The sequence below is a fragment of the Schistocerca piceifrons genome, chromosome 1 (assembly GCF_021461385.2).
Source record: "Schistocerca piceifrons isolate TAMUIC-IGC-003096 chromosome 1, iqSchPice1.1, whole genome shotgun sequence".
In the NCBI taxonomy this organism is placed as follows: domain Eukaryota; kingdom Metazoa; phylum Arthropoda; class Insecta; order Orthoptera; family Acrididae; genus Schistocerca; species Schistocerca piceifrons.
Genome location: NC_060138.1, coordinates 325465920 through 325479837, shown reverse-complemented (window position 1 = coordinate 325479837; position 13918 = coordinate 325465920). Strand labels below are relative to the sequence as shown.

Here is a 13918-nt window from a genome sequence, read left to right as displayed (position 1 = left end):
AGATAGATGCTGTACTTCTTAAGTTCCAAAAAGTGTTTGATGTAGTACCAGACCTATGCTTGTTGTCAAAAGAACAATCATATATGGTATCAAGTGAAATTTGTGAGTGGATTGAGGGCATTTTGGTAGGGAGGATGCAACATGTTATCTTGGATAGAGGGTCATTGTCAGATGTAGAAGTAACTTCAGGTGTTCCCCAGGGAAGTGTGTTGGGATCATGTTGTATATTATATATATTATATATTAATATTGTATATTATACAGACAGTAATAACAGTAAAATTGAGCTCTTCGCAGATTGATGTAGTTATCTATAATGGAGTACTGTCTGAAAGAGGCTACGTAAATATCCAGTCAGATGTTGATAAGATTTCAAAGTGGCGCGGAGATTGGCAACTTGCTTTAAATGATCAAAAATGAAAAATTTTGCACTTCACAAAAAAAAGTAATGTCCTATGACTATAATATCAATGAGTCGTCGTCGGAATCGGCCAACTCATACGAGTTAACTCATACCGGTTACAGGCTTGAGGATATCATTCAGCATAGACAACATGCCTGCCGAATAATGGTGTTGGCTGAAGTTTAGCAGATTACTATATCTGCCATTTCCCAAGTTGAATTGTAGGACACCATATCACTGTTTATACTGTGCACACACTACAGAATCTCTAATCTTGTTCTGATGACAGCACAATCTCAGAAATGTGTTTGAAATAGCTGATCTGGGAGACAAGTGTAAGGACTATGTCTGGCAACAGCATTTCAGCCAGAGGACTGAGTACAGAGTGAGATGCAAGCAATAAGAAATGAGCAGTGAACCTCACAGGGAGAAAACCTACACCACTCAATACTGATTGTTCTTGACACAAATATTATGGTCCATATTTCATTAGGTGTTTTTTCTGAACATATGTTTATGACACTTTTTTCTAGTTTTGACCAGCATTATCTGGTGTAAGAGCAAGGTACATTTATTTTTAAACACTTAGTATAACTTTATTTGGAGGGTTCTTGGGTGTCCAGGCAGATACGATCATCGAATGCCCATGATGTATACACTGGGAAAGCCTCAGATCGCGCTCAGTATATTGCTTATGCTGTTAAGTGTATCTGTAAAAGCAGAGGTCAACCACTGAGTCTGCTGTTTTGTCCAAGATGAAGGCCGATGGTTCAGCAAAGGTAAATGTCCAGTAGAGCAAAATATCATCCAGAAATATATACTCAGATACATCCAGTGTGTATCATCTCCCTTCAAAAGCAAGAGGAACAAAAAAACAATTAGGATGTGATGGAAAGAGAGAAACAAATACTTCACTCCTTATGCCATAAAATTACATGCTGACAATGTATCACCTGGCGTGGAAGCCATGAAGAGTGAAATACTTAGTCCTTAATCAACCTTCCACTCTCAGTGCTTCTTTCCCCATACATTTGAAAGGATAAAATAAAAGTTCAAGCCTCTCCTTTTGCAGTGGAGTATAAATGGCTTATGGAGTCATGTCAAAGAATTAAAAATTCTAATGTGGGAAAAGCAACTTTGTGTATATCTCCAAGCAATTTGCATTAAGAAAAGCTGCCGTGATGCCGTTCTCAAAACTGGGAAGCAATGGACTACATCCAAGTATTTTTCAAAGTGTAGCTTTAATGGGCTGCCTGTTTCAGTTCCTAACCTGGGCGTGGAGGGGGAGGGGGAGGAAGCCTTTGAGACACTCCACATATGAATTCAGACAGTATTGATCTAGGTAGCAATCAAGCACTGTATAATCTGTTTAACTCGTATTGCGAGCACCTCCTAGTAGGAGTATTCTTGGACGTTGACTGAGAATTTAATGCTGCTTGGAGGCAAAACATTGCCCTTCAGTGCCAGAAATGGGTTTTCTATTGTCACATCTTTACTGCAGTGAGATCGTGTCCTGCATAGCATTATTTTAGATATAAAGTTGGGAATCAGCTCTTGGACATCTCCTACAGGAGAATATCATTGGTCAGCGAAGAATGTTAAGGAGTACCATGTTTGTTATGTTGGTAAATTGTGTGTCATCCACAGTCAAGTCCTGTCCAGCATTCTCAGTAGACCAGTTAGTTTTCTTTTCAGCTACAACCTGTTACTACTGCTGACACTTTAAAGGCTTAACAAATGGGCAAAGATAACAACATTTATCTGTTCATCGTAAGAAGCTATATATGTTTTAACTGTCTTCATTCTGTCTTTGACTTAATTAGCTACAACTAAGGGATATCATTCTCACGTCTGTGAGATTTATTGGACTCATGTTTAGTAAGACATTAACATGGTTGTTGTACTAGAAGGATCTGAATGTAAGATACATCACAACTCTTAAAAATTTTGAAGATTCTGAAACAGAAGAACTGAGGACCCAACAAAATTGTGCATACTGCAGTTCTATGAGAGCTTCATTTGATAGTTGGTGTATTACAGCAGTATGATTTTCATACGCAAAATACACTAAGAGAGCATCAGGTTAACCACTTGGGCACACAGAACTGCCCCAAACTCATAACCATATCAAGGCTAGCAGTTGTTATGATACGGGATTGAAGCAAGTTTCCACTTTGGTTATCAATAAGGCCTAAGTTCTCCAGATTTGATAGAGTATAGGAAGTCCTTTACTCTGCACTACATTTCTAAGTTATTTTAAGGAAATTGTGCAGTGCTAAGATGTAAACTACACTGAGAATCCAAATAGGGAGATATCCTGAACTGCTCCACCATTTTCCTTCACTGTACCACTGAGGAAGGTGACACACTAGTAACTCACTGGACTTGTGTTCTGGAGTACTCTTTCTTAAATTGTTTGAATGTAGATTTCAGTGTGTATCAGAGTGCCTTTGTTTTTCTAATTTTTTTTCCAGTCAGCAACATATATTCGATAAACAAAGAGCGTGTGTATGAGTGTGGAGGGAGAGGGGGGGGGGATTGGGGAGAAGTATGCACAGACAATGTAGTGGATGTTGATGTGTCTGTGGAGGTGCTGAAAATGATGCTACTGTTTTCCTTGTATGCTGCATATTGCAATGGTATAGAGAAAAGGGATTGGAAAAATCACTGATCAGTGACTCCCATAAAATTTCATGGCTTGTGAACGGATTTAGAATTTATGTGGGGCAGGACCACACACTTAGCACCAAACAATATCACCTTTGTCTATAATAGGTGAAGTTGGAAACGTTTGAAGGAAGGAAAATCAGAGTTCTGGATTAAATGCATGTTGGGGTCATTAGAAACTAGGCACAAGGAAAGACCTTTCACAGGAACCATGCCACCTCTTGCCTTAAGGGACTTAGGAATGTTGTGGAAAACCAAAATCTGTATAGCTAGATGATGATTTCAACCGTTTACTTCCTGAATATAAGTCCTGTGCCCCTTGACAAAAACATTTTATAGTCCTGAGCAATGAAACTTCACAATTCCCAGATAAAATACATTACTCATTAGTTACACACACATATCCTCCTCACCACTAGCTTGCTGGCGGTAACTGTTGTCGTCCATACATTGGACAGATTATTTGCCAACAAACAGTGAACTTTATAAAGAGGCCCTTATTAGGAAACCTGATCCACCCCTTCATCTCCTTCCAATTATTCTCAATTGTTGGGGACTTATATCTTTTTGTATCAGAAGATATCTATTTTCCCAACAAAGCTCAAGAGAGACAAGGAATATTGCGTTGTTATTCTTAACAATGAAGGCAATGCAACATCGTATTTATCAGTGAATACCCGGTAGTGGCTTTCAATTAAAATGTGCTCTCCTATACGGAGATTACAGCATATGTATACAAGTTGTGATGCAGGAATGACGACATATGGATGTTTGGGTCTGGCTGGAGGTCATGCATGAATGGTCAAAACTCTTGGTACTGAGTGCTGCGGGTTTCAGATTCGCTCCAGACGGCATGGACCTTGATTACCGTTAGAGATCTCTGCAGCCGTCGCGCTGTAAGCCGTGGCTGCGCGCATTCCTAACCCACGTATAACGTGAGGGTGCCACAGTGGAGCACATGATACATGACCCCAGCAGCCAATAGCGATGTACCTTATCCTGTATTTAAGTGCTTGCCTCTCACTCAGTGAGGCAGTCTGATATTCATGTGAGTCTATCGACATCTTGGCTGCAGACAGTGTGTTTACTTTACTTTGTTTCTGTGTACAAGTGGACGTTGTGGATTCTTGAGGTTGTCGCTTGTGACCCAGCTGCTTCTTGCGTGTTGTTGTTCGTAAGATCTTCCTCGGTCGTCCGGCATTGTTTGTGTCCATCCTTTCCCATTCATTTGTTTGTGGGCCACTCCCATTTGGTCCTGCTGCACTCTGTTCTCGGCAACCCCGCGACCTTTCCGGTTGCGGTTACAACAAAAACGCATAAGGCTCTCGTAAAGTGGGAAATCCAGGTTTGAGTTCCAGTTAGGCACAAATTTTCACTGTCGTTGTTCCCTTATGTGGCTTATGATTGTCAATATTTGTGACTGTGGATACATTTGGTAAGAGCTGTAGCTGCCACAGTGCCTGTTCCTTCGGACATACATACATGTCTGAAGGAACATTGCATTGTTCTTCTTAACAACATAGGCACTGCAATATCATAAAAACAGGATTGCATTTTCTTGAAAATAAGTGGCAAATTCGAACTCAAAAAAAAAAAAAAAAAAAAAAAAAAAAAAAGTTCTCATATTTCTACAATTACCAAATTTAATCTCTCAAATGTAGACTGACAGCAGCACACAAGGCATGGTTATGTTTCACTAATGTAGATGATTGCATCAGAAAAGTTGGTGTGACACAACATATGAAATCATTTGAGATGCATTCACAAACAAAAAACTTGCATCAAGGAATTAAAATATAAATAAATACATTGACAAATACTCACTGTTACTGTCTGAAAGCTACCTATTTTGCTCACTGCTTGGTGTTGCATAACAGATGCATTTATGTATTTCCTTACTCGTATAAAGATAAATTTGTGTTAAAAAAACAATGCCACCTTAAAATATCTTTCAAAGTCCATTTACTTCATGTATAAATCCCCCCCCCCCCCTCCCAACCCCAACTCAACTGAACAAAGTGGAACAGTTGCTACACCCTTTAACTAGCATTCTGTGTAGGCTTTTATATTCAGGATTTCTATTGTTTTTCTATTTCACTAATGGTGAATCCTGGGACAGTATTTTTAAATAACTTCTGATGATACTGGCAAATGCATTTTTGTGTACTGTCAAGGGAATTATATTCTCAGTTCACTCTTCAGCATTGTATTGAGGACATTATACAACATTGGTCTTTTTGTTCTGCTTTCAAACACTCGATGATGAATTACATTTAAGTGATGACTTCCTCTTGTGGAGCTATCCATCAGGTAGACTACTTTTTGAAAGGAAGGAACTGGAATGAATTCTGGCAAAGTAAACAAGATATTTTTAAGAGAGCTGGCTGTTTTCTGTATATTAAAACAGCATCATCAGATTAGATAGGTTATGTAAAACTGTGATCAGCCATGCTATGAAAGCATCCATTCTGATATTTTCATGTTAGCTTAAATAACAGTCTTTCACTTGGTGGAACAATGAGGGTTGTTTTGTGTATTCCAAAAGCTGAAACATTGCAACCTTACACATCACTTTGAGTTGTGAATTCAAAGGATTAAAGAGTATGAAGGGATCATGGCAAATCTTGACAGAGTCAGTTATTCCAAAGCTCAGTTTGATGTGTGTTTGAAACGTAATTAGCAAGTAAAAATTCAGCATGGAAGCCTTTGGCAGACCAGAAACCTGTAAACTGCATTGAGAGAACAGCTCTTCCTGTTGTAGTTTTGTATTTTTGTAATACTTGTTCATACAAGTCTCAAAAGCTGTACCACCCACTCCTTTTATCTATGTTATAGAAAACTGTAAATGTGAGCCAGGTTAAAAGAGGGGATTAATAATTTTTATCTGCGAACACGGTAGGAAGTGAACATTAGTTCAGTTGGAACACAGATTTTAAAGCCTTCACTGCATATTGTGCTACACAAATTTGCAAGTCTCCATTGTAAAATAAAAGCCATTTCTTCCTTCTAACCGTTTATGAGAATTTTAAGAGCACTCTTAATTGCGCGATTGCTTCTATTCATTAGCAGACTTTGTAGAACCTATAGAACACCAGAACCTTGAATTAAGGAAGTGCAAAATTTGCTGCTACAAGTGGAGTAGAGATTCTTGTGCATTTTCTTCAAGTTACTTCATCTTTTATTTAAAATCTAATTGATATAATCTTTATGTAAATAGAATGTGTGTGAGTTTGGGGGGGGGGGGGGGGGGTTGCAGTGGCTGTTGCAGTGCATGTGTTGTGCACACACATGCACATCTTGTCTATAAACAATGTGCACAATAATTTTTAAATAAAATGAAATGAAATAAGATCTTTGTAATAATTTGTTAGTATGAAAAGCTTTTTATAGCCAAGATGGCTTAAATTCTTCTTTATTTTCAACAACCGATTTTGTAAGATTTTGCTGTCTTCTTCTGGTGTCTAAAATTTTTTTGTTACAAAACGTGTTCATTGAGAGTTAGAAACTCATGCCATGTTGCTGTATTAGTGGATAAAATGTATCACCTTATACAAGTAAAACATTTATAATTAAAAAGTACCTCGTGCACGTGGTCATGTCCATATGTATAGTGCTCACAGGTGATTGTTAAGTCTAAAAACCACAGTATGCAGTAAAATGCCCCTTTAAGCATCTGTTTGTGTTTGTTTGCTTGACATGTTCGATTCATTGATGATACAGGTATCTGGTACAACTAAATTTGTGAGGATTTCTGGTAAACTGAATGTAACTTACTGTAGCCATTCCAAGCCTGAATTTCTACATTGTGTTACATGAATGCATTTTTATTATTCCATTTTTTTTGTGTAAGCTGTTTGTGTGTTATAGTCTATTTATACTTATTACATCCTGATAGACATATGTATATTTGAAGCTTACACACACTGCTATAAAAAAACTATTTTTTGTAGATATTTTCTTACGATAACATTTTTATTCTTGTAGGGTTCTGAAACTGACAGTGAAGTCACGGAAGTTGAAGTGAGAGTTGACCCGATGCTTTTTCTTTGTGCCCTTGAAGATGGTAGTCATGACAGTGATGAGTCATTTGAAGCAAGTAGCGATATAAACCAGTGTAACATCACAAATGAAGAGCAGGATACTAGTGACAAAGATGATTCAAATGTTACTTGTAGTGTTGATACTGCTCATGACAGTGATACTGACTTGGCAGAAACCAAGGAAGCAGACGAATGTGATACAAGTGAATGTGATAATAAAAGTGAGACTGATATGCCAACAAACAATACAGTTCATGCAAGGTATGTTGTGACAAAAATAGTGTGTTGTAAAGGTATTTAAAAATTACGTGTGTTACTAAATTTTGAAAGCATAGTTGTTTGCTGTTTCAGCTATGAACAATGTGTAGCTGTCTCTTAAAATGTAATGTACTTCATTCCTCCAAAAATTATCCGGATCTATAATTTATTATTCATGTATTTAATGTATGTGGATGAGTAATATTGTCTCTTGAATAGTGTTTGTTTGTCAGCCTCATGTTACATTTGCTCTGTAATTTTTGTGTATGTATTTACATTCAGAGTAGTGCCGGCCCATGTGATTACACATGCCAGCATTCCTCCTATTCTGGAAAAAGAAACGAAGCCATATCAATGTACGTTGTGCTCAAGAGGTTTTAATAATGATATTGGTTTACAAAACCATTTATGGAGTCACCTACCAAGGGATCGTCGTGTTCTTGGTACCAGTGATGGTAATCATATGCAGCGGTAAGAAATATGAAATTTTTATGTAGAGTAATTTAACAAAAGTTATCCTGGAACCCTCTGAGGGTAAATTTATGTTGTTATTGTTGCAAGAATAATTTTATCCAGAAAATAAGTTGCAGACTATTTTCCCTGGTAAAGTACTCACCCTGGCAGCAGCAGTGGGAATGTTTGTGGTGTGCACATATGAAAAATGTTTGCGAAGCATGAAAGTACTACATGTTATAATGCTTAAACAAAAAGAATATTTGCAAGGGTAGTTTGTAATTATTATTACTGTCTCTTGCATGTATGAGCTTAAGGTGGGGTACTAATGTGACACACTATCAGGGTTTGATATTGCTTGAATTATATTGTTTCCTGCTATGACAATTAAAAATTTGTTTTACAATTTGTTTGCACAGTAGCAGTCATCCAAATCCTCTGACCAGAAAATAAGTAAGAGACTGAAATTTGTGTCTGTTATACTGAGGATCTGAGACTGGATGGGAGACATAACTAGTATTAATTTCATAAGGATGGAGGAAATAAAGTGCAATTTCTTACAACATAGAACTCAGATCTATTGAAAAACTGTGTTTATTAATCACCAAACAAGCGAATGGTACCACTTTTTGATGAGTATCTACTACTTTCTTTGTACTTCTTACGTAACTGAGAGAGTACAATGCATATGAGATTTGTATGTATTATGTTGCTGTCATGCAGGTAACTCTCAGATGTATGTGAATATTTTCTGTATACACATTCCAGTGGTTTTGGACACTTGGGTTTGCACACACCAAAGATGTCAGATTGAACATTCAAAATGGCTGGAAGCTTTCATAACACAGAGCTAACTTACATTTTAAGTTGTAAGGAGAAGTAACCAATAAGCAATGTTAGTGTTATCACTTGACTTGGACCCATCTCCTTATAGTACATGTGCTCCATTATTCAGGCAGAGGAATTATGAATTTTCCATAACCTGTTCTTTAATTTCTGAATAACTTATTTTTGACCACTACTTGTGGAAGTTGCTTATTTGCCCACTATTTTATGGATATACACAGGAATGTTCTTCAGTATTTTCATGGCGACTGGTTTGCATTAAGCAACAGTGTGTTGATTCGAGTTGACATAATAGCTCCTTAACCCTTTCCAATTCAATTTTTTCTACTCACTGTGTTCTCCCCAAACCTTATTTATTTTATGCGGATAAAGATGCACGAGATTTACAGATTATTTCACTACTGTTTTTAAAAAATAAAATTCAATATGAGGTCAGTTGACAACAATATATTTTTTTACATTTGTTTTTGAAATTATTTATGGTGTTTTTATTCATGATTGTTTATAATTTTCTGTTTTCTGATACCTCGTAAAACATTCTACCGTGTGAAGCCCAAGCTACTTCTTGCATGTTTCACCGCAGAAAATTGTTTGTCTTCTTCCTCCTTTCTCCCTGTGTTTGCTGCAAACCATGCAATCTTTTGTTGATTTCTTTTTCATTTTGCATTATTAAATGCATCTTTCTCCATTTACTCTCTCCTCAGTGTCAGATGATGATTGTGTTCCTTTCTTCTTTAAATTTGTTTTTCTCATTTGGCCTACTAGATGTCTGATTAGATTTCTTCTGTAGGAAATATGAGTCTGCAGTTGTTCTCCACAGTTGTTTTGTCAATTGAGTAAGGAATGTAACTGTTTACTACAGCAAATTTAATCAGCCAGAAGAATAATTTTTTCCATCACATTTATGATTGTCTTGTAAAACCATTGCAACCACAGTATTGATCATCCCTGCCAACTCCTCCCATAAACTCCAAGTATTCCAAAATAACAGTGGGTTTCAGAAACTGCACAGATTCTTCTCTTTCTGTAATTGATCAGTTGGGTTTGAGGATCAAAGAAAATACTCAACATTGTCACTAACCTTATGTCAGGGGACAAAAGGCATGTAATTTTCATTTCACTTTGATGGGCACATAACTCATACCCAGCAGGTTTCATCATCTTAAAATTACTTGAAAAATCCTTTCTAGAAGTGTAACTGTACTTGTTGGATGAAATTTCATTTTGTGCAATTCCTGAGCAAGTTGGGTGCATGGATAGAACCTGTCAGTAAAGATGTGGTAGCTTGAACCATGTACACAAAGTAGCAGTTGTTGTGCCAAATGAACAACTATTCAGGTTGCAAGAGGTAAATTAGGCTGAATTAGATTTTCTGTAGTTGTCTTAACATAATACAGAGTGTGGGGAAAAAAACCCCACACACAGCCATTTTCTGAATCTCACAGATGTAAAATTCATAAACCTCACTTTGTAAGCTTCTTTGGATTGTAGCACTTGAACTGAAATCTCCCTTTAAAGCCTACTGTGCTCTCAGCTAGAGCTGTCTTTCCTTTTGGTACATGAATTACTGTCAGTATACTCACTAATGTTCTTCACCTTTCTCCCTCTCATATGTTGACATCCCTGAGCTGTGGGGGACAATTATAAGAGAAAACATTCAAATTAAAGGCCAAGTTCAATATTACACCAAGGAAAACCTTCAGTTCACAGTGAGTGGTCTGTAAGTGGAGTGACCTTTTGTATATTTAAGTTCAGAATTTGGTCGAATACCAAGGAGTGTTGAAACCATATTGTATGACAGAAAATATAGGAAGCACTGGTTACAGACAGTGAGTGAAGAAACTTTATTATTCTTTGGCCAACAGACAGAGTGGTGTTTGCTCTTTATATTTGTGAGATTGTTCTTGAGTTCGTTCTCTGCTCATTGGTTGTCAAGTGATAATTAGCTGATGTAATCATTAAAATAAATATCTGCTGTGGGGTTCTCCGTGAGTGTCTGCTTTGTAGCCTACACTATCAGCAGTACCTATAAAATGTTGGTTCTGAGGCACGGAAGTAAACAGCAAATTTGAGCATGGTACAAAGTGAGATGGTGAAGTCGATGGACAAAACCGAAAGGAAGGACAACCTTGATGCTGGGAAGAGGAACTAGAGAGATGTACTACGGATCTGCAGACACAAGTTGTCACATAGACACAGAGAGTTGCATTGAAAAGCAGTATATACAGCAGACAAACGAACTACAGAGTTGTAACATGTCCACCAAGTCAACGATGAAAATAAAACTGCCGTACTTCCTGCTGGAGAAATCTGTACCTTGGTTTGCAGTGAGAGCTAGCGTTTACGCAGAGTAATTTCATGAATTACTATACAACGTCTGCTGTGGCAGTTAATATCGTGGACACTCGAGCAGTGGAGATGGTATTGGAAATCATTTTGAAGCCTCCTACGCATAGTCGATATCAACATTTTAGAGCCATGGTGATCCAGCACATGGGCAAATCCTCAGACCAACAGATGCAATAGGTCCTACACTTCGAATGTGTTGGCAACAGGACATCTTCCAAATTCTGGCTGCAGTTCTGGATTACTGTGGAGGAGGCAGCAATATGGGATCACATGCTTCGGCATGAGTGGCTTATGCAGTTGCCGCTGTCAGTAAAAATGGCAATAATCTTTTGTGGGACAAACAACATTAGTCCTGTTCTGTCAGTCACTGATAACATACATGTGACATTGTGGCAAGTGAGTGCCTCAGCAGTAACACAAGTAACTGACAGCTGGAAAACAGCAGAAGACACAGTCTAAAGCTAGAATTAGATGAAATGAAAGGACAGTTATTGCTGCTGGAATCAAACAAATGAGACATTGTGCACAGCAGTAAAGTAGAAGGACATTTGCCCAGCCAACAGAAGTAAGGGCCAGAGGGACAAGATGGCAGAGTATGTTGATTCTACAAAAGGTTTGACATGCAGACCATGAGGTCCGCAGTTCCCTGCACAGTCCAGCAGCTTGCAATAGGCGTAGCAGGCCCTGTAGCTTCACAAGACTGCAAGCGTGGATATGAAGGGATGGACAGACTGTGATGGACTGATAGAAGACAGCTGAGATGCAACACTCAAGAGTGACAGTGTTATTTGAGGCATTGTTTCCATGCACATTTAGACGTGTAAGCAAGTTTGCCCACTCACTTTATTGTGCTGCTTGTATATGACAGGCGCAAAGGCAAATCAAAGTTACCTGTTTGACTCTGGCTTGGACTTTAGCACACTGCCATTTAATCGGATTCGGAAAGAGGCAGTAGACACAGCACTCCACCTATTTGCCACTAACAATTCACCCATTATGACTTATGGCGAACAGGAGATGACAGTGGACATAGGTTTTAGCAAAGTTTTTAAATGGAGATTCGTACTGGCTGATGTACAAAAGCCGATTCTAGGTGCACATTTCACCCATCATCATGGCCTGGGGTTTCAGCTGAGCACAGCACAAGTTAGGTGGAGGAGTGCGATGTTGATAGGCAAAGTAGGCAGAAGTACAAGGAACACGGTTGCTGTATCTGGTGATTCAGGTGAACATGAAACAGGGCAGAAGATATTGCATACCATGTTGCACTACATCAAGACTACCACAGGCCAACTGGTCTTCTGATGACTGAGAACACTGGCGCCCACTGGTTCTCAGAGGCAAAAGCAGAATTTGACAAAGTTGCAGGCAGGTATTGTAAGAAAATTGGATAACAAATGGGCTTCACTATTGGGCCAGAAGAGTGATGGCACATGAAGGTCATGCGGGAATTACCGGGGTTGGAATGCATGAACATTATCTGACCACTATCCCGTATGAAACTTGTGTGATTTTATGAATGTTGTTGCTAAGGCTACAATCTTCAACACGATAGACAGCAAGAAGGCATACAACCATACTCTGGTTGCTGAAGAGGACTATTCCCAGATGGCTATGATATCATATTGTATGGACACTAAGATGCACTTTTTTCTTCGAAAAATTGCCTCCAAAATTGAAGTGCGTCTTATGCTTAAAATTAATATAAAAATGTCCAGTGTTAGATATAAAATTTCAGTCTGTCTTAAAAATGGCCCTGTATTCAATACTGAAAAGTGACTGTATATTCGATGCCATAGGAAACCTATCTCAATCTGGAAAACTGGATTCACCTGGCAGCAGCAGTGCACCCCCAGAACACTGTCTAGCCTATGATGCATCATTGCAGTCTACGGTGCCAGTGCACTTTATTGAAAGTGATTTTTGTTATTGGTAACATTATAATATTTTTGTTAGTAGCTGGTTTCTTAATGGAAAAGAATAAAATGCGTTAATATGATGTGGGCCATAAATTGAAAGTAATGGCATATGCAGAAGAACATGGGAACAGAGCAGCCTTCCACCAACAGAAAAAACTATTCACGATTGGTGGACAACAGAAGAAACTATTCATGATTGGTGGATTAGTAAAGAAAAACTGGAAAAAAAATGATGATGCAGAGGACTGAATGCAAAATGACGAAAACCAGAAGATGACGTATTGAAATGGATTCAAGGACACCGTCAAAACAGCATTGGAATTAATACAAAAATGATTGGGATACATGCTTGTAAGCTAGCGCTGCAGTGGAACTTGACAGATTTTATGGGTGGAGTTGGTTGGTGCTTCAAGCTTACGAAGTATCATGAACTTAGCATTCAAACCTAAACCAAAATATCTCAGAAAATGGCACAGAAGTATGAAGAGAAAATTATTCAACATCAAAAGAAAACTAATGTGGACTTAAGCCAAATAGTGAATATGGACAAAACTCCTTTGATGTTTAATGTGCCGAATAACAGAACCATTCCCATGAAAGGTCTAAAACTGTAACTATAAAAACAAGTGGACATGAGAAAATGCACTACAGAGGTGTCTTTTCATGTTGTGCAGATGGTGCTAAACTTAATCCAATGATTGTTTTCCAGTGCAAAACAACACTAAAAGCTTCTGCAATACTGCCATGTGGTGGTGTTCTCATACATGACAAGGGTTGAATGGGTGAGACTGGTATGAAATTATGGATTAACAGTGTGTGTTTTATTGAAGAAGAGTTCTTTTCTTGTGCAAGATTAGTTAATAATCATTTGAAAAATTCTGTGAAATGGAATTGGACAGAGAAATACAGAGTTTGCTATTATTGCGGGATGACTTACTTCACAATTGGAACCCCTTAATGTCTTGATGAGTAAACCATTTAAA

The 13918-nt window shown here is 38.0% G+C and overlaps 1 protein-coding gene across 2 annotated transcripts in view; it reads left to right on the top strand.

Moving 5' to 3' along the window:
- Window positions 1–13918, top strand: part of LOC124715438 (zinc finger protein 62 homolog) — a 116818-nt gene that overhangs the window by 14277 nt on the left and 88623 nt on the right. For both annotated transcript variants that reach the window (XM_047243097.1, XM_047243096.1), the window contains exons 3-4: window positions 7055–7371; window positions 7651–7839. In XM_047243097.1, the coding sequence (XP_047099053.1) occupies window positions 7055–7371; window positions 7651–7839 (506 nt within the window). The remainder of the gene's footprint in view (window positions 1–7054; window positions 7372–7650; window positions 7840–13918) is intronic.